The 27,093-nt window shown below is 31.8% G+C and overlaps 1 protein-coding gene across 1 annotated transcript in view; it reads left to right on the top strand.

Annotated features, from left to right (window-relative positions):
* The window catches only part of LOC143229259 (L-asparaginase 1-like), a 30,675-nt gene extending 6,005 nt beyond the window's left edge, over positions 1–24,670 (top strand). The window contains 9 exon segments of the mRNA XM_076461368.1: positions 3,185–3,311; positions 3,652–3,764; positions 9,956–10,141; positions 13,497–13,610; positions 19,786–19,896; positions 20,480–20,575; positions 21,698–21,945; positions 23,428–23,527; positions 23,790–24,670. Coding sequence (XP_076317483.1) covers positions 3,185–3,311; positions 3,652–3,764; positions 9,956–10,141; positions 13,497–13,610; positions 19,786–19,896; positions 20,480–20,575; positions 21,698–21,945; positions 23,428–23,527; positions 23,790–23,963 — 1,269 coding nt within the window. The 3' untranslated portion in view covers positions 23,964–24,670.
* Positions 24,671–27,093: the final 2,423 nt, after the last annotated feature.

Below are 27,093 nucleotides of genomic sequence, written 5' to 3'. Positions count from 1 at the left end.
TTTTCCAATGTGATACTCTTCTGATTTGAGTTAACATGCAAACAGTAATATGTCATCTACAATGCCTACCAACAAACTAGTATACTTGAGTGAACTGGATATTTGTTTGAGCTATTGAATAGGCCACCTAAATAACAGAATTCACTCTTGAAATCAGTTAGTGAATCACTGTGAGATAAACTAACAAACTAGACATAAAGTGAAGTACACGATTAATAGTTTTTATTTGACATCAAACACGGTGTGCATGTGGAGTTTACTTATGTCAAACTGGCATTTTACTGGAAATTTAATGTAAAATACCATAAAAAATTAAAATAACATCAATTTATTTTTTAAAATAAAACTTAATAGTTATAAGTTTATATTACAAAATTTGAAATTCTTTAATAAAGGAACAATAATAAAACTAGTAACCTTGTTTGCTAGTTTATGGCAAAGCTATTTAGGTTGTCTGCCACTGCCAACCATAGGGAAGACATTCAGTGTAGCAATACCCACTGCAGGAAGACATTCAGTGTAGCAATACCCACTGCGGGAAGACATTCAGTGTAGCAATACCCACTGCGGGAAGACATTCAGTGTAGCAATACCCACTGCCAACTGTTGGGATACTACTTGCCAGTAAATAATAGGATTGAATGTCTTGTTATGAAACCCCACAAGTGAAATGGTGAGACTGTTCAGTAATGGGTTTCAATCCCAATATCTGCTGATTGCAATTACATTGTAATCACCAGGTCATGTCACACCAAAACTAGAAAGTCTGTTTAGATAATGTTGTATTATTGTGTTAACAACAGTTTTTAACTCCTGAATGCAGTTATTTTATTTTAATAATAATAATATAACTCATCTTAACCTTTTAAAAGTTAGGTGTATAACACTGTAACCAGATTTTCAGTATTTTTTACATGAATGTAGAGATTTTCACTCTAATAATCTGGTCTTTTGGATTAATCAACATGAACAATATAGTCCTAGAGTAGCCTAAAATTAACAAGAATCAAACAGTTAAAACAATAGTAGCATGTTCTGTAATATAAAATATTAATTAAGTAATAAAAAAAACCAACAATGTAATCAGATAACATTAGTTTTATTATTGTGACAACACTATTTAGATACCCAGATGGGAGGTACTAGAAATTATATTAATTAGACAATGTTATGAAAGTCCAGTAACTGACACAATAACTGCAACAGTAGAACAATAAGTTTCTCAATAATTACTTACTACTTGTCCCCACAATGTTTATCTCAGACCTGAGCTTATGAATAAATAAACTGTGTTTTAACTTAGAGGTTATTTTCATTATTACCCCATGCTAAGATCTTAAGCCAACTCAATGAACAACAAAACCCATTATCTCAGAACATTTAAGTACACTTAATTTAATGGGGTTTCTTTTTGTACAACCAGCATAGTCTTGCTGACAGCGAGTAAATTTATAAACTGCGTATGATGATTGTAAGGTTTAAATCTGGTCCTCAAACTTAATGATGAAGAGTAGATGACAATTAAGTTGAAACATAAATTTTAACTGAATCTGCATATACACACTACAAATGGCATTCAACTAATTTTTAATAATTAAAAGATATTTACCCCCATGAGTTAAACCTATGACAAAAAGATATTTTGACGCTTTAGATACAATGGTTTATTAACACTTCTCTTAATTACAAAATAGCATTTAGAGTACATAAATTAAGAAATCATCTTTATATAAGAACTTCTTGATATTATTAAATTATGCATTCAGGACTTCATATGTGATAGATATTTTTATGCACAAAAAATAATATTTTGACTAAATGTTATTTAAACATATTTGGAATGAAACTTGTAAAGTTGAAATACAGCCTTGTAAACTTGTTTTATTTTTGTGATACATTTCACATTCAAACTGACTGTTGCTATGACTACTGTGTCTTCTGTGCCAGTAGTAAAGAAATTGGAAACTTTATCAGAGTTCTTGAAGGTGTCACCAACATGCCTCCAATGATAGAGGTTTATACTATTTTGGGCAATTTATTGGCCATTGTCTTCTGTGAAAACATGGAAATAAATTGGCTAAAAAATGGCACCAATCTCCAGCTTACAGCAATATCATCAACCTAAAACAAATTTCAATTAAAAAGGAAAATGAATTTCTCTGTGAACAAAGTTTCTTAATTTCAAATTATGGAATTATCACATTGTTAAAAATGCCACTGTAAAACAAACCAGCACTTTGATTTTTTTACAAAGGTGTGTTGATACATTTATTGATTCCATGTCAAGACTGGCAGAGTATGCATTACTTTTAAATTTCAACTGTTATATTTCATGAGAACACTCAAACTGTCTTTTAAAGTGTACCTATTAGTTGTAAACATCTTTACAAATGTAACTAAAAAGCTGCCTAAAACCTGATTTTAACTTTCAATGTTTGAAACTATTGGACAGAAAGAATATCATTCTTTATTAGTTTTAGGCAAATCTTAAAAATACCTAGTTGTCTCTGTTATCATCTAATATTCAAATATATTTTTTTCTCTGTGAACATCATCTTTCTTCATTTTCAGTAGGTATCTTAGCAACTTGGCATTACCTTTATTCGAAGGATCACAATGCAAGTTTATTAAAATCACTTACATCATCCACTTTATTTAAATAATCAGCTTTTTATAAAATAACAATACTATTTTCTTTTATTTGAGAATAACAATACTTTCATATTTACATAATTTTTCCTAAAATTAAATTTAAAAAACGTTGTATGTTAATTACTGTAATTATTAAAAGTTATGTGATGCTTGTGTGATTTTCTCTGCTTAAAACCTTGAGAGAATGTGAGTAACACATTTTGTCCCAGTATGAATTGCAATTAATAAATATTTTTTTCATTATTTATATTAACCTTTTTAAATAAAGATTAATTTGAATTAGTGATAGTAATCATAGTAGGCTCCTGTTCATGATATAAAAGTTTGTGTTGTTTAATGTATGTATTTATAAAGTTTAATGAATGTGTCCAAAACTTTTTTTCAATTTCTACGTTGTTATTAGAAATTGTTTTTAATAACCTTTTTAAATATGTTTACTGCAACTACTTTGAATAGTAATAAATTTAAAGTACAAAGATTACATGATATGAAATACTGACCTGTAATATTTAATCTATATAATTTTTTTTAGGTATCCATACTGTTTAGCAATCATCTGTACAGAGGAAACCGTACAAGTAAAGTCAATTCAAATAGTTTTAAAGCATTTAAATCTCCCAATATGATGCCACTCGTGACAATTGGAATAAATATTAATAGTACGTACTTTTTATTAATTTAACTGTTATAAGTTTGCCTTTAGAAATAATACTAGTGATTTATTATCAGTAGCTTTTAGTTTGTATTCATTTTCATAAGATGTTTAGGACAAGTAGTTTGCATGTTTACACCATTAATAAACAAGCTGCAGTTCTTCTCATTCATTCCCAGTTTAAATCTGTTAATTTGTAGACTGCCCGTTATACACAGTTCCTTTTTGCCTTTACAAATGAGCAAAACACTACAATTCCTTTATTATTAAATATATAAATATTAGTAGTAATGTTGCTAAGTAATAAGAAGGATGAAAAATTTTGATTTTTTTATGTTTGTTTTCAGTACATTGGCAGAATGTCTTCAAACCAAAGCAAATTGACAAATTTCATGTTCATGACACGCTAAATCCTCATGTTGGTCTTTTACGACTTTTTCCAAGTATTACGGTGGAAGTGGTGAGTTTTACAACTTAATCTTTTATGTATTATACATTAGATTTGCAATTCAAATTCTTTATGCATATTTTTGGCTTTTGTTGTTTACTGGATAGTTGGAGGAATTGAAAATAGTATATTTAGAAGTACTCATTTCAATGCTGTACTTACCTATACTCACAAGATTAGCTATATCCTTCAGTGCTGCCCTTTATATACTAACGTTTCTTTTGCACACACCACAAGCCTTCTCTTCCCCTCCTTGCTGGAATTCGAACATTTCTCTCATGCAAATTATGTGTCAGTTCTTAACCCTGACATTTTTTACATGACACATGTGGCTCTCTCTGCTCTATTCTACTGAATGTTTACTGCTTCTTTAGCATGTTTGGATTCAGATATCTTTCTTTTGTTCTAGTTTCAACTCAATGTGGTTTACTTTAGTTTAATTTGCACTTTATTTCGTTTAGCTTCTCAACAATTTTCACTTTCATTTTTAAAGCATTTATTTACCTCGTTTTGCTACCAAATCTTTCACCTGTTTGTGTGATTTTAAGTATGTATTCCAAAGTTCACTTTACCACTTTGAGTTCATCTAATTTGTCTGTCGCAATTCTTCACGCTACAGGTGCAAGCGATCCATTGGGGTTTTTATCCACATTTATTTCCTGGGAGATTGAAAGTCATGTGGATAACCTTTGTTTCCCTCCCACCACCCCTCTTCCTTAAGTGCTTTTTTATCTTGGCCATGCTAACGAGAATTTCGATAATTTGCCCCCACTCCCCTCACATTGGAGTTTGTCATGTCTTCCCATACTCTAGCTGAGGATTATATTCCACACTTGTAGGCTTCTTCAGATTGTATTTATCAGGTACGTGATGTGTTTTTCTCTTGCTTCTAAAAATTTAAAACCCAAGGTCTTCTCTCTTCATGATTCTCCCTCCCAACCTAGGTTGGTTTCTCCTGTCCTCTCATCATTTTGTTCACTCTGTGCATTTTGCTTCCCTTATAAATAATGGCATTAGTATACCTTGTCCCTCACAGGCTTTGAATCAGTCCACTCCCTCTCATCAATGAGCTGAGTATCATTATCTGCACCACCTATCATTGAATTTGGTATTTCCTGTTTTGGGGCATGTTCCAAATTTTCTATACATCTAACAGATGGCCTGCATTCCCATTTTCATTTTACTATCCAGATTTTATTGTGGTACCTCTCCTCAATCCACCTCTCACCTGGGAAGGGGTTCTATGGACATCCTTTCTCACTTCCATGTTGACTTACCTGTTGGATTTGGGCCAGTTAATATGTTTTATTTGTTGTTAGGACTTTTTGGATTGTGATACCTTATTTTCATGGGCATTTTCTCCTGGGTCCTTATTGTTTTATTGCAGTGTTACATGTTTGACACGATTCTCTAGTCTTTAAACTTTAGAATCACTTCCATCCAACAACATTCCACCCTTTCTCTTCCAGGGGCACATTTGTCCATGTTGAAGCCAAGCATAACATCAATTCCAATCTCCCAAACCTCCCCTTTTATGCCCTTACCTGTTCCTTCTTCTCTCACTGCTGCAGGTCCTTGTTTTTCAACAATGCATGATATACCAACTATAGATCCAGTGGGAGCTGTTTGATAACCTTATTTCATTGGTATAGCCTTTTCATATTTAGTTTTTGGGTTCACAGGCTATTGTCAGTAGATTTAATCATCCCATTCTTACTCTCCTTATTAAGCATGCCCATTTCCTTTTTTATCCTCAAAATTCTTGGTCATGCCAGCATCTTTCCAAGGTGGTCGTACCTGCTCAATTCATTTCATGGCGGTTTTACTCCTACCAGTTTGGGAAGTTCCAGTAAAACCCAGAAAGTGGTAGCTGGTTATCAACTTGGCAAACAACTCCAAAATCTCTGGTTGAATGCTGTTTCAATTAGGTCATTCCCTTTGTCTTTCAGGTGTGACTGTGTAACAGTGGAAATGGTATGTTTTTCACACCTGATCCCTGGTTCAGGCAGTTCCAGCTCCTCATCAAGTGGTTGCTGGTGTCTCAGAGTTTTTTTCATGGACTTTTTGGATCTCTTTCACATGCCTCAATTTTTTCTTGTTACCTATGGGTCTTTCCTTCCCCTGTCTTTATCCTTTGATCTGTTTTCTGAGTAAATCACCTGCCACTGTGTCTAGTACTTCTTGATTGGGATGTTAATGTTGTGTGTCATTCCACTACTTCACCTCCATATGAGCCCATTGGCTTGTTGCATTCTTTGTTTCACCTATCATTTAAAGCATATTTCCTTACCTTCTTGGCTTGCAGGCAGCATTGGTCAGATATATTTGCTGTGATCATTCCTTGCACATTGTATCACCCAATATGTCTTCTCCTTTATATGGAGCATTCCTTCCTTTGCACCACCTCAGCAACTCAAGAGGGTAACTCCTCATTTTGCCCATTTCCCTTCCTGCTATTTCTAGTTTACCTTCATCCTGATCCATATAGATTTCTATTCCTGATGCATGCACTTCATTGTTATATTATCCACACAATTTCTTTCAATAGTTCTCATTCCCAGGTGTTTAACTCCTAGCAATTTCTTCCTTTACCATTACCAGTTGGATCCATAATTTCACCTAGTTGTTTTTTTAACTCTTGTCCCCTTCCCCTCTTTCATGTTACCTCTCATCAAATCCTCCACCTCACATTTTCCCTTGCTTCTGATCTTGGTGAGTTTTTGGAGGAGATTCTATGATCAGGGATTTTGACTATCATGCTAACATTTATCTCTCATTATCTCCATCACATTGCTGTTTACATTGCTGTTAAGAATGCATCACATGCATTCTTTAGGTATCACCTACTGTCTGTCACAATACTTCACACTTCGTTGTGAGTATAACTTTTTTACTGCTTTCTTTTCTTGCAGGAGCTCTTGCTTTGAATTAGTTTCTTGAATTCCACTCTGTAGCAAGTGGTGCCTTCCCAGGTGTTCTTTAACAATGAAATATGCACTGTACACCATGTTGACAATGTGCTCTTCTCCATAACTCCACATGGTCACCATAAAGATAAGGTATTCCATAAGATCACTACCATACTACCCATGGACTGCATGAGTAAAGCATAAGGGTATAGCTGCCCATCCCATGAGTGAAGAACTTGATATGGTCTGCTTTTCGAAACAGGATATCATGGTCAACCATTGCACTGTATCTTATGATGTAGGTCCTCTGGAATCTCCAACATATTTTTACCCCCTTCTATGAGTGAATTATAGGAGTCCTTACAAGTTCCAAGCTCCTGGGGTTGTGGACCATGGAGACTTTCTCCATAATAGTTTCCACTGAACAGTTGCTTATAACCATTCAACCTAGAATAGGGTTGTGATGTTCTACCGATATGGTTGCAAAATGATAGTCCACTGGAGTATATCCATGCTGTTACTGGTAGATGTGGCCTCCTGCTACTATTTACCCTGTCAAAGAAGTTGATCCATCTCCTTCCTGGGTAACTTGGTCTCTTGATACTATTCACACAACCACAAGAGTTGATCCATCTTCTTCCTGGATAACTTGGTCTCTTGATACTATTCACACAACCACAAGAGTTGATCCATCTTCTTCCTGGATAACTTGGTCTCTTGATACTATTTACACAACCACAAGAGTTGATCCATCTTCTTCCTGGATAACTTGGTCTCTTGATACTATTTACACAACCACAAGAGTTGATCCATCTTCTTCCTGGATAACTTGGTCTCTTGATACTATTTACACAACCACAAGAGTTGATCCATCTTCTTCCTGGATAACTTGGTCTCTTGATACTATTTACACAACCACAAGAGTTGATCCATCTTCTTCCTGGATAACTTGGTCTCTTGATACTATTTACACAACCACAAGAGTTGATCCATCTTCTTCCTGGGTAACTTGGTCTCTTGATAGTATTTACACAACCACAAGAGTTGATCCATCTTCTTCCTGGGTAACTTGGTCTCTTGATACTATTTACACAACCACAAGAGTTGATCCATCTTCTTCCTGGATAACTTGGTCTCTTGATACTATTTACACAACCACAAGAGTTGATATATCTTCTTCCTGGATACCTTGATCTCTTGATACCATTTACACAACCACAAGAGTTGATCCATCTTCTTCCTGGGTAACTTGGTCTCTTGATACTATTTACACAACCACAAGAGTTGATCCATCTTCTTCCTGGGTAACTTGGTCTCTTGATACTATTCACACAACCACAAGAGTTGATCTATCTTCTTTCTGGATAACTTGGTCTCTTGATACTATTTACACAACCACGAGTTGATCCATCTTCTTCCTGGGTAACTTGGTCTCTTGATACTATTCACACAACCACAAGAGTTGATCCATCTTCTTCCTGGATAACTTGGTCTCTTGATACTATTTACACAACCACAAGAGTTGATCCATCTTCTTCCTGGATAACTTGGTCTCTTGAAACTATTTACACAACCACAAGAGTTGATCCATCTTCTTCCTGGATGACATTGTTTCTTACTATTCATTTACACACAAATAGTAAGTTAATGTATCATACATGCACTTCACCACTGTTGATTGGGAGTCCTCATCCTACCTTCATATGAATGTCAGTTCCCAGCAATGAGATATTCAATTTGAGTAAAACCAATCAACATAAAACCTCACACAAGTTGAATCCATCCTTTCAATCCTGCATGACCAGTTATGGATTTCTATAAGGTGTTGATTCTGATATTGTACCCAGGAATTGGTACAAGTGTTCTACCCTAATTCTTGATTTTGAGGTTGAACATAATATGATCCTTATCCTAACTTGGTATGGATGTTCGTACCCTGTAGAAAAGGTTTTGGATGTACTTGACTTGCCAAGTACAGTCCAACAAGCCCCTAGCCACTCTATACCTTGCAATTTCCACCCTTATATTTTACACATTTCTGTACATAGGTGACAAATATACCTAGCCTAGAAGTGAAGTGGTTCTGCAATTCTGCTTTCTCATGGTCAGAGGTATCCTTCAGACACTTCCAGGAGGGACTTCTGTTGTATCCTCACATTAGTCCCTCCTCCTTTGAGGTGTGGGATTCTAGGTAATCTTGTGAGAGGAGAATAAGGACAGTATTAGGAGCTATAGTTTTCTTAAACTGATGATCTATTTCCAATAGGTGCTTGTCTCTACTCACACACCCCATTTTTCTGTTTCTTACACACTCCAGCCAAACTTCAAAGTGAAAGGTCTGTAGAGGAGAATAAGGACAGTATTAGGAGCTATAGTTTTCTTAAGAGTGAAGCATGATGATTTACTGATGATCTATTTCCAATAGGTGCTTGTCTCTACTCACACACCCCATTTTTCTGTTTCTTACACACTCCAGCCAAACTTCAAAGTGAAAGGTCTGTAGAGGAGAATAAAGAGAGTCACATGTATCATGTTCTGCTTCTATTAGTTAAGAAGTGAAGCATGATGATTTACATGAGAAATGTCCCAATTCTAACAGGGAGGAGCAGAAGGCTTTTGGCATGCATACAAAAAAACATATATAGAGGGAGTCACTGAAGGAGAAAAGCTAATGGTGAAGGTTCTGTAGAGGAGAATAAAGAGAGTCACATGTATCATGTTCTGCTTCTATTAGTTAAGAAGTGAAGCATGATGATTTACATGAGAAACGTCCCAATTCTAACAGGGAGGAGCAGAAGGCTTTTGGCATGCATACAAAAAACATATATAGAGGGAGTCACTGAAGGAGAAAAGCTAATGTTATAGGAAGAGATAAGTGCCTATTGCATATACATTTTTAGCATAGGAGAATTATAACTTTTCTTTAGTTGGTTATTTTTGTGGTATTAATCAAGTTAGCCATAACTTCAATTATCAGATAGTTGTAATAATCAAAGAGTAGTAATTGGAAACATTAGTTAATTATTTTCATTACTTTAATTAATTTAAATGTAATTTGATTGATTGATTACTTTTACGTAACACTAATTTATGTAACTGTTACTTATAAATAATCGAGTTAACTATCCAGCTCTGTCCACTTTACTTTCTTGTGTTACAGTTAATACTAATTATCAAAGATCTAGTTTACTAATATATAATAACTAATATATTATTATATATTAATATAAATATATATTATGTATATTTATTTTATTAATATAAAACGACTTTTATGAATTTACTCTTGTATAGGTTAGAGCTTTCCTGATGCCTCCTATAGAAGGTGTAGTGTTACAGACATATGGAGTGGGAAATGGTCCTGCTAATCGAAAAGACTTGCTAGATGAACTAAGACAAGCAACTCGGCGTGGAGTAATTATTGTTAACTGTACACAGTGTAATAGTGGATTGGTCGACCCAGCATACGAAACTGGACATGTAAGTAGTAACTTGTTAAAAAAAAAAAACTGTAACCAGTGATAAACCATTTCAACTTTTCTCTGAAGTATTATTTATTCAGTTCCAGTTTCTAAACAGCCGTCTACTAACCTATATTATTTTATTTGTAAACTGCTCAATTTTTTTTTGCTCAATCATATAAAATATAATGTTTATTTCAAATTACTCAAAACAATGCAGTGATGTGTATTTTGTGTCACAATAATGAAATTGTTATTTCAAAGTGATAGTATGCACTAGCAGAATTAGTTCTGATGGATAGGTTGCCTGAGTATCAACAAACTCTTAACTCTTTGAGTACAGGTTTCTAATGATCTGGTTATTCAAGTGACCTGTTGTAATTAACAGTTTCATTGATAAGAAAACTATGATCTTGGTATGTTACTATTGGTTAGTAAAGGTTATTACAAACACTGTTTAAACTCTTATTTACTGTAGAACAAGTAAAAGACAATTGTAGTTCACAAGATATGAAAGCGATTTGTTAAATAGCTCATATTGATGTACCATTAAATTGGTTCAGGATGACAAATTATTTTACTAATATCCAATAACTGTTTTCATTTGTGACAAAAGTTTTTAAAATAGTTTCTGTAAAGTGATTGACTGTGGTATAATTTTCAATGTGAATAAGTGACCTTCACCCCTGGTTGCCTTAACAATGGGGACTAGTTAAACTATCTCCCCTTTGTGAACTGCTTTCACAAGAAAATGTAATGCTTTTTTTTTTTGTTTTAAGCATAAATATCATGCTCAGTTTCTGTGTAATTTAAAATGACAATCTGTGTCAGTCAGTCCATGAACCTACATGTTCTACCTCATGCCTGATGTTTATAAACATGCATTAATCATGTAGATAGTCACTTCACTGACATAAACATGCACAGAAAATACATTAAGTTAACTGTTTACCTTCCTGTGTCTTATAAAGTAATGCAATACAGTTTCATCTCAATACAAATTCCAGTAAGTGCTGAAAATTGACAATAGGCCTAAAGTTTAAATATGCTTTGTTATATGTTTCCAAATATCTCAATAATGATGTCTAAAAATTTACAATTAGGTCTAAAGCTTATATACACAAAGATGTATTTGATTTTCAGAATTTCACAAGAAGCTACATAAGGGCTATCTGCCCCAACTGTCCCTAGAAATGTAAAATTAGAGGGAAGGCAGCTAGTCATCACCACTCACTGCCAACTTTTGGGCTACTGTTTTACCAATAAATAATTGGATTGACTGTCACATTATAACACATTATAGCTGAAAGAGTTAGCATAATTTGGTGTGACAGGGATTTAAACCAGCAGCCCTAAGATTACAAGTCAAGCTTCCTAACCACCTAGCCATACCAAGCTATTTATACACAAAAAACAAGTTACCTACTCTTGGAATAAGATAATACATCATTTCCATAATTAATGATACTGAACCCAACACGTTGTGGGAGACAGGAGAACCGAAAAGAGCTGATACCATTATGGAAGGAAAAATAAATGGAATAGCAACAAAGAAAGACAGGTGATTGTTATGATAACATAATTTTAAATATTCACTATTTTGTTAACATTGCTATATGAAGAGTTTAATTAAGAACAAATCTCAAGATCTCAGGCAAAGATGGCAAATATCAAGGAAGACAGTGTTCATACATAAAATGTATGATATATTTCATTTCTAGTCATTCCGTGTTTTTACACTACTATGAACCTAAATATAATTCTATATTCTGTTTAATAGATTTTAGTTTCATTCATGTCCAACTAACAAATACAACAACAGTATTATGTAAAGAATTTATCTCTTTAAAGCATATACCCTTCCCATATATCTTGTATTCTACTTAATAAAAAAATCTTTGGGTTTTAATTAATATGACACAACATATGCTTCATATGTGGAAGTGAAGGATTCAATTCCCAATATACATGTTCATTTTTGTTTGTATGTTTGTTAAGCAATACTTCAGTATTCAGTTTTAGCACATACATTGTACTTAAAGCATAAAGGTATCTGCTATTGTATTATTATTATTATTATTATAAAAATGTTAATTTATAAAAGATATGATAGAACAAAACTTATAACAACAAACATTATTTATATTAATATTTCAATTCGTGTTATTTGTAAATCTTCTAGTTCCCTTTTTTTGTAAGTAATGCTCAGTTCAGAATTCTATATCATTTAATTATCAGTCAAAGATTAGTCATTAAGGCTGCAGTATCATAACTGATGATGTCAAAAGTCGTACATTTATTATTAAGATATTCTACCAGACTGTTGTCACTAAAATATATTTTTCATTTATTTAAATGTAATAAGAATGTAAGTTTATAATAACTTAATGAGTTGTTAGTGTTATCTTCATACTAATACAAAAAATGTTTCAGATTGCTTACTTCATTTCTTTAAGCACGTAAGACAAAGGTTTTGTAAGTAAAATAGTGGCCAAGATGTTTTTATGGAAGACATAGATAATGGAAAAATACACTTTCTAAATTCTTGGGTTGAATACACAGTCGTGTACAGAATAGTACAGTATCATTTCCTCATTTGTGCTATCTAAATTGTCATCTTCAAATTTAGTGACCAATAGGGTTTGTTTTTTTTGGTGTTGTATATCAAAAAATCAAGTTTAATTTTAAATATTTAGACTAGGAACAAATTAGTGGTTGTACATTTTTAACTGTGCCACTGTGAATAGATTATTTACTCAAAGTATGTACAAAGTAGCTAATATGTACAAATAACTAAGTATATTTTGGGCTAGCTGAAACTGAAAATACCATTACTGTAAGCTACAGTTCACCACCTGTTCCTAATCCATAATTTCCCTTTGTTCATGATTACTGATAAAGAAAAGTGTTATTTGAGTTTAGTCTAATGCAGTGATAACCAGGAAAACAGAGAACAGGCTGTGCCTTATGATTCTTTTTCATTTAATTGGTTAATATTCAGTAAAATAGGGAATACTTGTATTTATAGTTTCATTTTATCAAAAACAGCTGAGATTCACTTTACTGATATTTATTTATACGTATTAATGAGCAGTTAAAAATTGTTAGAAAAATTAAATATGGTTATGAGGATTGTAATCTTTATTGTTGTGCAACAAACATTTTAACACCTGACTAGTTTACCTAATGTAAACATTTTAACACCTGACTAGTTTACTTAATATATAAGATGAAGATTGTTTATATTAATACAACTGAATATGGTAACCATGTTAACTTTGTGATGAAAAATGTTTTGAAAGGTTTGACATTAAAATCTTCTGAGCAATAAAATGGCTTTTTTTACTTGAGTTCTAACACAAGTACCATTGCAGGCCTTGTTAGAGGTAGGAGCTGTTATCGGTTCTGATATGACTCCCGAAGCAGCTTTAACTAAACTTAGCTATGTTCTGAGCAAATCTGAATGGTCACTTCAAACAAAAAGAAAGGTAAGAAATCTCTTCAACTATTCTAATTTCAATGACATGGAAAGATGAGAAGCAACTGATTAATTAAATTTGTATACCAACCACAACAAAAACTTGTACCCCTAAACTGTATAATACAAATTGTACGTGGCATATATGACTCCAACTATTTAAACATTGAACACAAGAGAATATCTGAGGTTTTCATTCATAAAAATGGTTACTCCCCCCCAAAAAAAAAAATCAATGAAGCCAAAATAAGTAAACCATGAAACATTCAAACTGTAATGGGCAGTTATTAAATGGTAGTTACTGAATTTTGAGCAGTATTTATTTAAATACCAGGAATATGCAGTCAGTGGCAGTAGCATGAGCATCATAGACTCAAAGATATTTATATGAAATACTTAATTAATCCTGTTATATGTAATGGTAATTTAATAATTTTGTGTTTTTACATTTTTTCGTAAAATGGACTCAAATACTTCTCCTAGAGGTTCTACAATCTTACTTGCAAGAATTGTATCAGAATTCGTTGTTATAGATGGCAGCCCTTATAAGTGTCACTTTATTCTCCACATGGTTATTAGTTTATTTGTACACTCAGGTCAAACATCTGATGCCTTTCCAGCATATTTCTTCTACTAAGAACGCTTCATCAGTTTTCATGTCACACCTATTTAATAACTTGTAACTAAGCAAATATTAACATAACATTGTTTGGAATTCTGATGTGATATTGGTGTATCATATTTTAAATAGTACATGGTGTCAGGTGGAATATTATCCAACTTTACCCAAATCAACTGATGGTTCTTTATTTATTTTAATGTTACACTGTGAAAGTTTTTTATGTCTTTAGCATTATGCTGACACAAATGTAATTTTTAGATGCTGTATATTATTAACATATAAGTCACAAATGTCGTGTACTAGATTTTTGTTTTGTATTCAGTGTGTGTTTCATTTCTTCTTTAAAGTTTCTAGCCTGCATGTGTAAATAATTTTTATTATTAAATACTTTCATTTGATATATAAAATATGTATACAGTACGTTGTGAATATTCTGATCAGTCATGTCTTTTATATTTAAGATTACTTCAGTCATTTCTGGTATATTTAAGATTATTTCAGTTTTCTCTAGTTTGTTTAATTAAGATAATCTCATCCCTTCTAACCTGTCAAAATATCTAAATGCCTCATGAAAAGCCAGAATATTGACATCAACTTGTTAATCACACAGAAACCAAGAACAAAAATAAAGAACATAAACCAGAAAATTATCCGAAAGAAAAGGAAGGCAAAATAATAATATATGAAACTAGATGTGGTATATATAAAAAAATTTAGTTGAGTGAAACTGGAACAGAACTGAACACTTTGAAAAACTGTGTTATGTGTAGTCAAAAGTTCGAAAAAAACGAGACACACAATGTATAAAATTTTTAAATTATATGAAAACACATTCCATCCCTCTGAGACTATGGATGCATTATAGGAATGACAGTCAAATTGCGTTATTCAGTCAGATGAAAGCAACTCATGAGTTTATACATGGTAGGTGCTGTTAACTAACTGCTCTCATTCTAGCTCATAACTTAAAAATTAGAAACAGCTTTTCACAAGTCGGATTTTGTGCAACTGCATCAAAATATGGGAACAAAGAAGTATTAAAATTTTAAAACAAATTATTCTTGATTTGTTAATAACACAAATATTTATTCTGCACAAAATAATGTAGCTATATGTTTTGTTAATTCCAAATATACTATTTTCAAGACGTCATGATTGTATAAGCTCATCAGATATTGTGGCAGTATCTTCAATTATTATCAGGGAATTGCTTTAATAGATAACCGTTTAAATAAACAAAAATTTGTCAAGTATCATACATATAAAAGTCAAAATAATCATTTGCTGTTCAACAAACATAATGAAAAGTTTCTGAAAATGAATAAACCGTTGTACTTGCATAAATATGGTATAATTTCAAAACACATATACCACCTAAACAGTCCATATTGAAATACAAAATATGTGCACCTTATACATAAAGTGCTAACCACATACTATTTCAAAAAGTTTTAACCCTAAAATTGTAGTTGTTTTGTATGTGTGTGTGTCAATTGGGTTGAGATCAGGTGACTGCGATGGCCACTCTAGAACGCTTATATGGTTCCTCTGCAACTAGAATTGCACATATTTCGATGTGTGCTTAGGTCATTGTCGTGCTGGAAGATCCAACGGCACCCAAGCCGCAAGTTCCAAGCATCATTCTTGATATAAGTGCCTAATATATCAACGTACTCTTCTTTTTTCATGATTCTGTTGATGAGGTGAAGTCTGCCTACACCAGAAGAGCTGAAGGAACCCCATAGCATGATTGAGCCACCTCCTTGTTTAACTGTAGGGACGGTGTTCTTTGAAAGATTTTGTTCCCCCTTCTTACGGAAAATATTGTGAACATCATTGTGGCCGAAAAGTTCGATTTTAGTCTCGTCTGACCAAAGAATACTCTTCCAATAGGTAAAGGGTTTATCTACATGCTTTCTTGCATACCTCAATCATGCTTTTAAATGAACAGACTTTAAATATGGAGTTCTACGAGGACAGCATGCTTTGAACTCAGAAGAGCGTAACATGTTCGTAACTATAGAGGTGCTTGCTTCAACCCCAGTTTCCCTTACCAGTTTCTGTTTGTCATTACGTGTTAAACAAGGGTTCCTACTAACTTTTCTGAGAACCTTCCACTTGGTTCTCTCTGAAATTTTGGTGAGGCGTCCAGATGGAGGGAGGTTAACAGTTGATCCTGTAAGCTTAAACTTTGCAATTATGCTTTGAACAGTAGATTTTTGCACATTAAGTTGTGTATATACTATTTTCAAGACGTCATGATTGTATAAGCTCATCAGATATTGTGGCAGTATCTTCAATTATTATCAGGGAATTGCTTTAATAGATAACCGTTTAAATAAACAAAAATTTGTTAAGTATCATACATATAAAAGTCAAAATAATCATTTGCTGTTCAACAAACATAATGAAAAGTTTCTGAAAATGAATAAACCGTTGTACTTGCATAAATATGGTATAATTTCAAAACACATATACCACCTAAACAGTCCATATTGAAATACAAAATATGTGCACCTTATTCATAAAGTGCTAACCACATACTATTTCAAAAGTTTTAACCCTAAAATTGTAGTTGTTTTGTATATGTGTGTGTCAATTGGGTTGAGATCAGGTGACTGCGATGGCCACTCTAGAACCCTTATATGGTTCCTCTGCAACTAGAATTGCACATATTTCGATGTGTGCTTAGGTCATTGTCTAAATACCGGAAAGAGACACACAAGACTTGTATTTTACAATAATTTGGTTTTTTAAATCATTTCCTGTTCACCATGATGACCAAGCAGATAATGACAGAGACGGTGCTAAATTGCCAGAAGTACATTTTTTGCTGGCTAAATTCCAGTAATTATGAACTCAGTGTCTAGTTCTGGAATGGTATAATGTAGTTTATTTGCCAAACTAAACAAAATATTTACGGGAATATCAGTTTTATCGCACGTTCTGAAATGTATGAACACTTTCTGCTCCTTCTATTTTTGGTTATTTGTTTATAAATAGTTTATTTTTCGTTTAATTTACATAAAAATTTATGTAGATGTGTGTTAGTATAATATTTTTAATACACTATACTTCTATTAGCCTAAACGTGATACGTTTTAAGTTATGAACAAAAAACCACTCAGAACACAGGGTATGAACACTTTCTGTTGTAACTGTATGACATTTTTTTTTTACAGTTAAGAGAAGAATGATAAGGAGTGTGAACAGTTTACACAGTAACACAGTGCTGTACATTTTAATGTTTAAGTCTGATTTGGTACATATTCCTGATTAATGCAGTAAGTTTTTTGCCTTACTTAGATGCTGTGTTCACTGAAGAAATTATTCCAAAAAACTTGTGTACAGCTTGTAATTCTTGTTGGTGAACAAAATAATGTAAACTTGATTTTATGAACAACTATCTGTTGTGATGCTGCTGGAAGATAAATATTTGTAGATTAAAAGAAGTTTTATTAAGAATTACAACTGTAATTAGATAGAATATGGATACTTACCAGACACCATATGTTATCACTTCCTTGGACTTTTGTGGCTGATGATTGTTATAAAACATTGTTAAATTCTTGATTTTGCTTTGATATAATCTGATGTTTAAGACTATCTGTGTTTGCAGTTGGAACACTCAGTGACACCTTTAACTAAATGTCATATTTTACATTGAACAACTCTGGTCACTAAGAGTTGATAGTCAAATATTTTACCAGTTTTATCTGGAAAAGTAGCAAAAATCAAAACTGAAATGTTTCACATCATTCATATCGTAATAGACTGTAAATTTAACAACAATGTACTGATTGTTAAAACTGTTATTAAGTCATCATGTTATATTTTTTAACTCATGAATATACTCAGTTCTTGGTGGATTTTTTCCAGTTAATTGAAAAACTGACTTAACAGAAAAATAAAAAAGAAGAGAGCAGCTTAACAATGCCTGTAATGTTATAATAAAGTCAATTTCACCATAAAAAGAGAAATAAATTGTCTTTTCTGAAATCCATTTTTTACTTCTATTACTTAATTTTAGATAAAATAGGACACAACAGGATATCTCGGGACTTTTAATGTTAATAATCCTAAAGAAATAGAAAAGTAGTCAGATTCACCCTTTATGTCAGTTATATTCTTAACTAATATTTTCAGTAAAGTATATACCAGAAAAGAAACACATTCTACCATAAAGCCATGCTGGAGAATTTTTTTTGTAACACTGTGAGTAATTTAGATAATTACTAAGTTTATAATACATTGTTATGAAAAAGAAATTAAGTGGATGCCCTAGTTGTAGTAAATAATGCTTCAGGTATTAAAGTATTTATCAATACTACAGATCTAGAAGCAGGATGAAGTTCCAAGGAGCAGTACTCTTGGTGTTGGTCTAGTGAGATAAAGCAGTGAATAGAGTAAAAGGTTTTTAAAATTTCAAAGGAAAAATGCATTCTTGAACTACAGGTTGTTATAGAGTTGTAGCCAAGGGTTCTGACTGGACAAAACTTGGTAATGTTGTCTCAGTGTGTCTTCTTGATAATGAAGCAAGTGTAATGGGAGAATTTCAGCCAATGATTATGGTTTTTGTGCACCAGCAGTACCAAGCATGGGACATGTATAACACCAATTTGATTTTATTACTCATGATCTCTGCCAGTCTACCCTTAAATCTGGTTATGTGTTCAAAGTAGTCCATCATTCATTTTAGATGTGTATATATGGCAGGAAGAAATAAAAAAAAAACTTGCTTTTTGAAATGTACCATCATTTAGTGCAAGTTATGTGCAAGTCAATCAGTACCACAATGACAGAGAAATTACCATGACAAATAAATGTTTTTGTTTTATACAGAATATTCAATGATACATTTTTATTATTTTTGTGTTATATGTGACCTTCTTGAAAGACAGTTTGAACTTTTGACTTGATAGAAGACTATCTGCACCAGAATGTGTTATTCTGTGATGTATTTAAAGTAAATCTCACAAGTTAATCGTTAGTAAAATTTTAAAAGTTACAAAAATACACATTAAATATCAATTATCATATCATACTAATGTTTTACTACCTTTAAAACTGTGCAAGTAATGTATTTAGGTTTACTGAATATTTATTAAATCAAAGATGTCCAAGAGCAATAGTTGAATAAATGACATCAAATTTTTAATTTAGATAAAATAAATTTTTAGTTGAAAACTAGGAACATTTCTTTTTCTGGAAATACAGCTCATAAGTTGCAGTTAACTTGAATGCAAATTAAGCTTTTTTAACTTGGCTGCTTCTGTCACAATGTTTTTAATGTTGTACTAATAAATTGTAGACAAAATTATTTTTTGTATTAGATTCAAACAAGTAATTTAGGCCTAGTTTTCAAAAAGTTACCTGATTTGTTAACTTAGTTGGAGTGGAAAATTTCACAAAATAAGTATTTGTGGTTTTAGTTGTTTCAAATAATAGCAAGTAAAATATTTTAAAACATGTTTGGGTGATTTGGGTTTTCTGAGTAGCTATTAAAATGAGTATGATGCCTTGGTCATCTATATAATAATAGAGAACTGTAAACTCTTTTCAGATGATGGAGAGCAGCTTGAGAGGTGAATTAACTGTCATAAAGCACCCACATTTAGAAGATAAAGACCTTATCACAGGAATTATTAATGGCATGCATCTGTCCTCTGCAGAGGTAGTAAATTTTTACAAGAAGAACATTAGTAATGTTGCATGATTTATAAATATATATGTACTACAAACATTTGATGATTCATATTTGTAGATATTTTGCACTTTTATACTTTAAAAGTGATGCATGTTGTTCAGGTATTTTTAGAACGTTAGCTTCTCCATTTGTAGTTAAGTAAGCAATAGATATTTCTTTTCATTCAGTAATTTTTCTCGATTATTAGTGTTTTATTTTCAGCAAAAACTAAGCTAACTTTTATGTCTCAGTAAGTAAAAATTAAGAAAGAACTGATTTTATAAATCCATGAGATTTAATATTAATCTGAAGTTTAAATATTTTTGCTCATTTTAAAACATCCTTACTTTTTGTTTGGTAATATGTTTAGTGAGCCTAAACAATGGGCTTATAGCATTTGAGAATTTTATTCAGAGAAGTATCTATGTGGTTGTTTTTATAAAAATTTGATATATATATATATTTATTTAAAGTATGTAAAATAACTCAACATACTTAACATATATAATGTGTTTGAAAAATATTTTCAGTTTTTGATATGGAAGTACAACAGATTTTGTTTTGTTTTTAGGATATTGAAAGCCTTCGTAGTGCTCTTTATCCTTCCATTCTGTGTTCAGTCACTGCTAAAGGTGATCTAGAAAAACTGGAAATTATGAGACAATTTGTAAGGCTTTGCTGTGTTATGTTGTACAACATGTTTCTCATCAAAAGTAACACATTTATTTTTCCTCTCTATCTGAGAGATCTAGAAATGACAAGTGCACAATAACATAACAGTATCAAGTCATTATTAATCACTTCATCTGTATTTCAATTGTAAAATATGTTTGTACAGGCATTGTTAACTGTACTTTGAATGGTTTCAACTTTTTCAAGGACAACGAACCACAAAACAGTGTAATACCTGTATGTTATACCAGCAGATACTGCATCAAATAAAAAGAGTACTTAGAAAAGTCAGTGCAATTTTCTCCTATATGATAGATTCTGTCAAGCTCCAATGATTTTCCTCTGTTAGGTTTGAAAGTTGATAATACTGAAAACTGGGTTTTGATACCCACAATAGACGGAGCACAGATAACCCATTGTGTAGCTTTATGTTTAAGCTTAACAATAAACAGATCCCATTTTATGTTTTAAATTTACAATAATTTACCCCAAATTATGTTTTGGTGCAGACCTTGTATCAGTAACTTGTTTTTCATACACACTGGCTGAGATACAATTGTATATCTGATGTCATTAAAATATAAAATATATTTTTATATTTGTGTATATGTACTTACATTTCAATACAATTGTATATCTGATGTCATTAAAATATAAAATATATTTTTATATTTGTGTATATGTACTTACATTTCAATACAATTGTATATCTGATGTCATTAAAATATAAAATATATTTTTATATTTGTGTATATGTACTTACATTTCAATACAATTGTATATCTGATGTCATTAAAATATAAAATATATTTTTATATTTGTGTATATGTACTTACATTTCATGACAGATTTAAAGAGATCTAGAACAAGTATTTGTGATCAAGAAATTGTATAATAGCTTGTATCTGATTGTGTGTATAACAATGTATAACTCACAACTTACTAGTAGGTTGTGATGAAGGAATGATGAAGGCAAAGTTATTTGTTAAAATGTAAAACAGTAAATTTTTACACTCGTAAACGTTTCTGATTTTAGCAGTTCCTTGCAGGTAGTCGTAGTCTTGATAAATTGTCAGATTATAACTTTGACTGAGATACCTCTGTTATTATTATTTAGGGGGCCTATTTGTCAGCATATGATTATGACTTCAGAACTCCTTTACATGTTGCTGCATCAGAAGGTAATGTGGAAACAGTGAAGTACCTTCTACAACATGGGGCAAATATCCACATGCGAGACAGAGAACGGAAATGTCCATTGCAAACTGCTATAGAGTTTGACCACCATCCTGTTATAGAACTGCTAAGGAATGCTGGAAGCCAACTTTGTATTCACCCTCTTGAATTAGCAGATAAACTGATAAGGTTTCTTATCTTTATGTTCATATTCATAGCACATAATAAACACACTGTATTTTTTTATAATATATTGGTCACTGTAAAAAAAAAAAAAGCATATTTATCATAAATTAAATGTTATTAAAATTGTTCTGAAATCAGAAATGCTTTTGTAAAATTAGCATTAATTCTTAAATATTAGAATATAGAATCATCTTTGTTTTATAGAAGTTTGTATTATGTAGATTATTTTCTTCAGTAATATTGGATCACTAATGGTTTATTTTAAAACACATTTGAAGTTATCATTTTAGAGTGTTTAAATACAACCACTTATGAATATCATAAAATATAGCTTTGGTCATTCTCACAGCTATATGTAAGTAGTAGAACTAACTTTTAATGCTTTAGTTAGTAGCACAGTATTTGATTACATAATTACTGCTTCTTATTTTTCACGTTCATATGATCTTATAAAATATTACAAATTTATAATGTATACATATTCTATTAAATATTGTTTATCATAAAATTATTTTCATGAACACAGAAATAATATAGACCAACTAAATGCAATACTAGAATATGCTTTGTGTTCCTCTGTTTCTTTCTTCATCTTGTAGAATGCTATCAATATTAATGTATTAAATGGACATCTATTCTATATCATTTTGTTATTATTAGCATTTTCATTCTAACAGTGCTTCTGGTGAAAACAGTACTATAGTGTTTGAATTTGTAGGAGCAACAAGAATTGAAATGACAAGAATACAGAAATCCAGCCTTTATACAAGGTTTGATTAACTCAAGCATTTGAATAATAAAAATAGATGCTGCAGCGAAATCCATGACAAATGAATTAACATAACATAGTGTTTAGGGAGAACAAGGGACGTATTGGTCCACCTTACTGATCCCATCTTCTAAACTAAAACTATGAAATAGTGAAATTGGAAAGAATAAATGACATAAAAATCTTAAAGCCAGACCTTATACTTACAGCGTAGACAGAAGGTTTTTAACTAATGAAAAAACTTAAAGAGAAATTTCATGGTAGACCAAATAGGACTGTAGTGTTGAGGTATTAAAATGGATTTTCTTTCAAACTACTTATTATTTCCTATTTACACTGAAAAACAAGTAGAAGAACACAGGTTTCATTGGAGTTCTTGTCCAATTCCAGAATCATGTCTGAGTTAGTGTTGTTTTGTGGTAAACTTGAACACCTTGTACTACTGTTCTTGTTCACACCTCTAAACACCAGGTTTCAATACTCATGGCAGGTTGTGTTTAAAAAAACACAAACATGCTGCCTAAATAACAATGTATTTATTTTGTCCATATTCATGGTAATGTTTTTGTCTGTCTTATCTGAATTAATAAGAAATTTAAATAGTCTATACACCACATTTTTATTATACATATACATTTCAGAAATGTTTATAATTTTAAAACAGTCTAAATGCTTTCAACTAAACCACTATTAACTTTTCTTCTTGTACTGTATAGTGCAGTTAAGAAGAACTCTGTACAGCACCTCAAATCTTTGGCATTAGCTGGTGCTAACCTTAATGTACATGATGGTTGCAGAAGGACTGCTCTCCATGTTGTAAGTATAGTAAGCAGTATGTACTCTGGGTATAGGGCTGCTAAAAAAGTTTAACTAATAATAGTATAACTAAACTGTATAAGCTTTACTGTGTAAACTTTTAGTTTATTAATATACAGTTGTGTTATTTGTTGGCTTTAGCTTTAATGTTCCATCTTTCTTGTAATTTTGTTTTTCTCTGTAATAAAAAATCACAGATTCTTCTAGCATAGGATAGGCTAAGAACCTTGCATGATATATAATGAATTACCTGTTCTTTCAGGCAGTGGAAATGGACTATGAAGAGTGTGTGAGGTATCTTATTGAAGCTGGCATTCAGACAGAGTGTACCGACATCTATGAACATACACCACTAGATATTGCTAACATATTAAAAAGACATAAAATTAAAGAATTATTAGAAAAACATTTAAAAGATGGTTACAAAAAACGTTAGTATTAGGATTCACGTATAGATGTTTAGTAAAATGGTAATGCAGATGCCAGCATATAAGTAATTACCTTGGTTATATTTTATGATGAAAATGTAGTAATGGTACCTACATTTCAAATTTATTCTAAAATTTTTGTTTTGGTATCTGTATTTGTATCTTTTATTCAAATGTTTAACTTTAGTTATAAATTATCATACACTTGATAGTGGTAATAGTTAGGTAATATATTTAAGAAAAAAATATGCTTGTACTTGCATCTATCACCCTTCCTTTCCTCTTTAATCACAGGATTCTTATTAGAGAAGTTTATTTAGTACCTAACTAAAAAAATGTAAAACAAATGCAATTTAGAAGCATTTTTAATATTAGAAAAAGCTTTTGATTTTACCCAAATGTTCAATTTAAGAAAAAGAGATTGTTCTCACAAAATTCTTTGATGACAATACACTTTCATGTAATGTTTTGGTTTTTCTAACCAGCCATAATCATGCGATATTCCTCCTGTAAGATTAGATCATGGTTACGAAGTTGGATTACACACAGTTTTATAGCAACTTTGCTAATCTGTTCAATGTGGACATACAATGTTGAGCATGGTACTGTTAAAAAATGTCACATTAATACATTGTAATTATTTGTGTGACAAGAAAAATACTACAAATGTCTTTCCAAGCCCATTAACATGTCAATAAATTTAAATGGTTATGTACTCAGGAATGTTTGTGTGAATTTAAAGAAGGTGAAAAAGTAACTGCTTATTGAATTATGCCGGGAAAATGTTTGATATGACTTTACTTTTTCACAAAACATTTATTTGAATTAAAAGAAAACAGCTGCTTAAGTTTCTGAGTGTGAATTTAAAAATGTACAATTAAAACATCATCTCTTATCACTCTGAAAAAAATACATTTGATTATATGAACTGTATAAAACCATACCTGGTTCTCTACATGAAAATAGTACTTTGTTTTTACTATACAAATCATTTGAAGGATGAAAAATAAAAGTATTTAGAAAGTGTAAAGAATAACTCGGTCTCCATTTCCCCACTTGAAAGAAAAGTATTATCTAAGCTTAACAAGTGGATCATTACATGATGAAATAAAGAACTATTTTACCATGTAAACTTATTTATTCTAGTTCAAGGTTGTTGTTTTTTGTGTTTGGAAGTACTAAACCTCTTACCTGATAAAGCAACTGAATATCAATCAATCACCACGAAAACTGAGCTAATATTTTCTGAATACCCAAAAGAAGTGGGTATGAACTTAACAGTAAGCAATTCCCAGGCCTTCAAAGAGCTAAGAAAGTCAGTATAAAATGTACAGTTAATTAGTAATTAGCTTCTGCATAGCTCAGAGCACGTAAAATGGTATGTAATTCAAAAGTGGATACAGAATCTGCACATGGAATCCTGAGAGCAAGCACAGAGAACCATAGCAGAGTTGATCACAAAAACTATTTTTCAGTAAACCCAACCCAAGAGTAAACATGGTCAGTTTAAAATTAAAGTTGACTGTTGATAGCCTTGGTTGTTTTTCTCTAAATTAATAATCAAGCAAACCACATTTTACAACTTAAGTGTTTAAGATTGAATATCCCATCATTGGTCAAAAGTCATTCACCCTAAACTGACTCAACTTACTGCTGTATTTTACTGCCACCATCACAAGATCCCTGCTTAGAAAGCAATTTATAACTAACTTATGCCATGTAATGAAACACCATACCATTTGTAACAGAAGAGATATGACCGGTGTTTTGGAGAACACACATAAAATTGCAAAACAGGTAAGTGAAGTTGGATAGGTCTCACAAACTAACTGATGGTGAATACTTTAATATAACTGAACTGACAAAGTCCCAATTTCATAACCTATCTTCAAGGATCTTACCTTTGAGAAATGCCCTTGTAAGATCTGCAAAGGTTTCTCTTAACAGCTTTGTTCTTGTCGTTACCCAGTCTGGGCATGTAACACACTGTATCTTCAGCGACAGTTATACACATTGAATTTGTTCTAGTTTGGTGAGCAACAGTGTTTCTCTAAGAATTGAAGATATTTACTAAGATTAATATCCAATCATTTTCTGATATGGGGCTTTTCAGCATAAAAAATAACAATGTTGTCACCCTAATTTTATATAAAAATCATATGCATCTATGGATCTATAGAGTACTAGGTATGCATCCCACAGACAAGATTAAAGTAAGGACTTTTTTAAAACCATTTATAGTTGTAACTAATGGTATAGTAATGGTAATGGGTATAGTTAGCATTTGGTTCATATTTTACTGATAGACAATATAATGATACAACTGTTGTAAAAAGATTTAAAACTAAACTAGAAATTCATCAGTCCTTCTATATAAACTTGGTGTGAACACCCATGTAGATTCTTTATACAAAAGCAGTGTAGCTATCATCCTAAAGTAAAATCCATTTCATGAATTGGGAAAAAATGTGTGCTGGATGAAAAAAGGAATAAATGGTCACACAGTTAGAATCTTCTGGACAATACAAGGTATTTATGGACTTATATAGATTCTTTTTTTCTTCAACTAATGTACAAGAATTATCAGCACTCCTAAAGAAGACAAAAGCTGGTACATGTTGCATCTTCAAACTTGTAAAAACCCAACATAATGCACAATGTTTAGCTCAAAGTGAAAAAAAACTGAAGCTGAAAAAGTGTCAGTTAACTTTCCACAATTGCCGACGCTAAATTATACAAGCTAAAGGCAAGGTTGAGCTCTATGTCATGTGGTTTAAATTGTGAAAAGAATCATCTTTTTTTCTATACAAAATTCAGCCTCAGCATGTTCCAAGTATGATGTACTCTTTCTGGATTCAACATGAAAATCAACACTGATCCATCTCAACTAGATTGTTTCATGGAGTTACAAAAGTAATGGGGTTCCATGTCACATGGAATAAATCATGCAATTTCTGTTACTCAAACAACACAACATAAACACATTCAGATGATAAGTGTCAGTCCAGAAGGTATTCCCAGATGCATTGTTAATTCTTTGATAAGACTTCAATAAATTGGACAGGAACAGAAGAAAGAATATAAACACTATGTAGAGAGTATGTGAAGTACAGTATTCTTATGGTTGAGATAATGACA

The sequence above is a fragment of the Tachypleus tridentatus genome, chromosome 1 (genome assembly GCF_004210375.1).
Source record: "Tachypleus tridentatus isolate NWPU-2018 chromosome 1, ASM421037v1, whole genome shotgun sequence".
NCBI lineage: Eukaryota > Metazoa > Arthropoda > Merostomata > Xiphosura > Limulidae > Tachypleus > Tachypleus tridentatus.
The sequence above is the reverse complement of the archived record's forward strand: the minus strand, read 5'-3'. Positions and strand labels throughout refer to the sequence as shown.